The sequence below is a fragment of the Oratosquilla oratoria genome, chromosome 24, assembly GCF_046742065.1.
Source record: "Oratosquilla oratoria isolate Oo_2021 chromosome 24, ASM4674206v1, whole genome shotgun sequence".
Lineage (NCBI taxonomy): Eukaryota > Metazoa > Arthropoda > Malacostraca > Stomatopoda > Squillidae > Oratosquilla > Oratosquilla oratoria.
The window spans coordinates 36,143,948-36,145,085 of record NC_134800.1 but is presented as its reverse complement, the minus strand read 5'-3'; the positions used below and the strand labels follow the sequence as shown (position 1 = coordinate 36,145,085).

The 1,138-nt window shown below is 46.5% G+C and overlaps 1 protein-coding gene across 1 annotated transcript in view; it reads right to left on the bottom strand.

The window, feature by feature from the left end:
* Nucleotides 1-871, bottom strand: part of LOC143038325 (uncharacterized) — a 23,997-nt gene extending 23,126 nt beyond the window's left edge. Inside the window, exon 1 of the mRNA XM_076207351.1 lies at nucleotides 698-871. Within this exon, the coding sequence (XP_076063466.1) occupies nucleotides 698-724 (27 nt within the window). The 5' untranslated portion in view covers nucleotides 725-871. The remainder of the gene's footprint in view (nucleotides 1-697) is intronic.
* Nucleotides 872-1,138: the final 267 nt, after the last annotated feature.

Here is a 1,138-nt window from a genome sequence, read left to right as displayed (position 1 = left end):
CGTGGCAGGTGTTATTACATGAAACTGCTTGGAAAGAGAATGACAGGTTCAGGCGACCTCGCCTCGAGTTCGAGCAAAAGAGAAATTCCGTTTTTCCCATCAGTTTCAGCATTTTTTTTTTTTTCTGGCAAATTGAAACGTCTGAGCGTGAGTTACCCAAACCTACAGTTACTTGTGCAGAGGAATGAATATACGAAGCTTTCACATTAAGAAAGAATAATGGGAACTTTTTCCATCATGGCCCCTAGTGAATATAATCAAAACCCATTACGGCACATAAACAAAGGGAAAATAAAATTTTACCAGTGACCAAAGGAAGAGAAATTTGACTATTTGTCACAAAATAGATAAGATCTTGTTGTTCTCTCGTTGAGAATATTGGCAAGCATCTGTCCGGGCAAAATACAACATGAAGAATAACAGATGAAAAGGCAGTCAGAGAGGATAATTATACATCAGTAACACACTTCACAGAAACACTTTTCTGCCTTTTCGTCTTAACAGGTCTCATAGGGTCTAACCTAAGATCAATAGACACCCAGTCTCTGAATAAGGTTTTATCTATCCACCTGAGTATGATCTGGTGCTCTAGACTAGCAGTCCCTGCCCAGAGAAACAAACTTGGTACACTAGATCCTGCGATTCTCGACATGTGGCTCACAAAGGGGAGGTCACAGGAGAACAGAACGCAACTCACCTGGTTGGCACTGAAGTGGAGTGACATGGCGGCTGACACGGAAGGTGAACGAGATGGCGAGCAGACACCATCGCCCTCGGGGTCGAATCAGGCACCTTGGGGCACTCCGCTCCTGAGGTGAGGCCAGCGGGCGCAGCACGGGGCACGACACACGCCGTCCATTTGAAGAATGGGAAGAGGAAGAGGAAGAGGAGGAGGTTGTGGTAAAAGTAAATATGCGTGCGTGAGTATGTGTGGTGGAATGAGGGGGTGAGGGGGGAGAGGTACGGGCATGTAAAAACGCACACTGCGCCAAAACTTCTCGACGAACTTTCCACGATCGAGGACAGGCAGTGGGTAAAGACTTGTGAACAGGAAAAGGAGGACTTGTAAGTGAACGACTCCTTCACAAAAGCACCTGCGCGATCAGAAAACAGGTTACCAGGGTGAGATCGGGAAGAC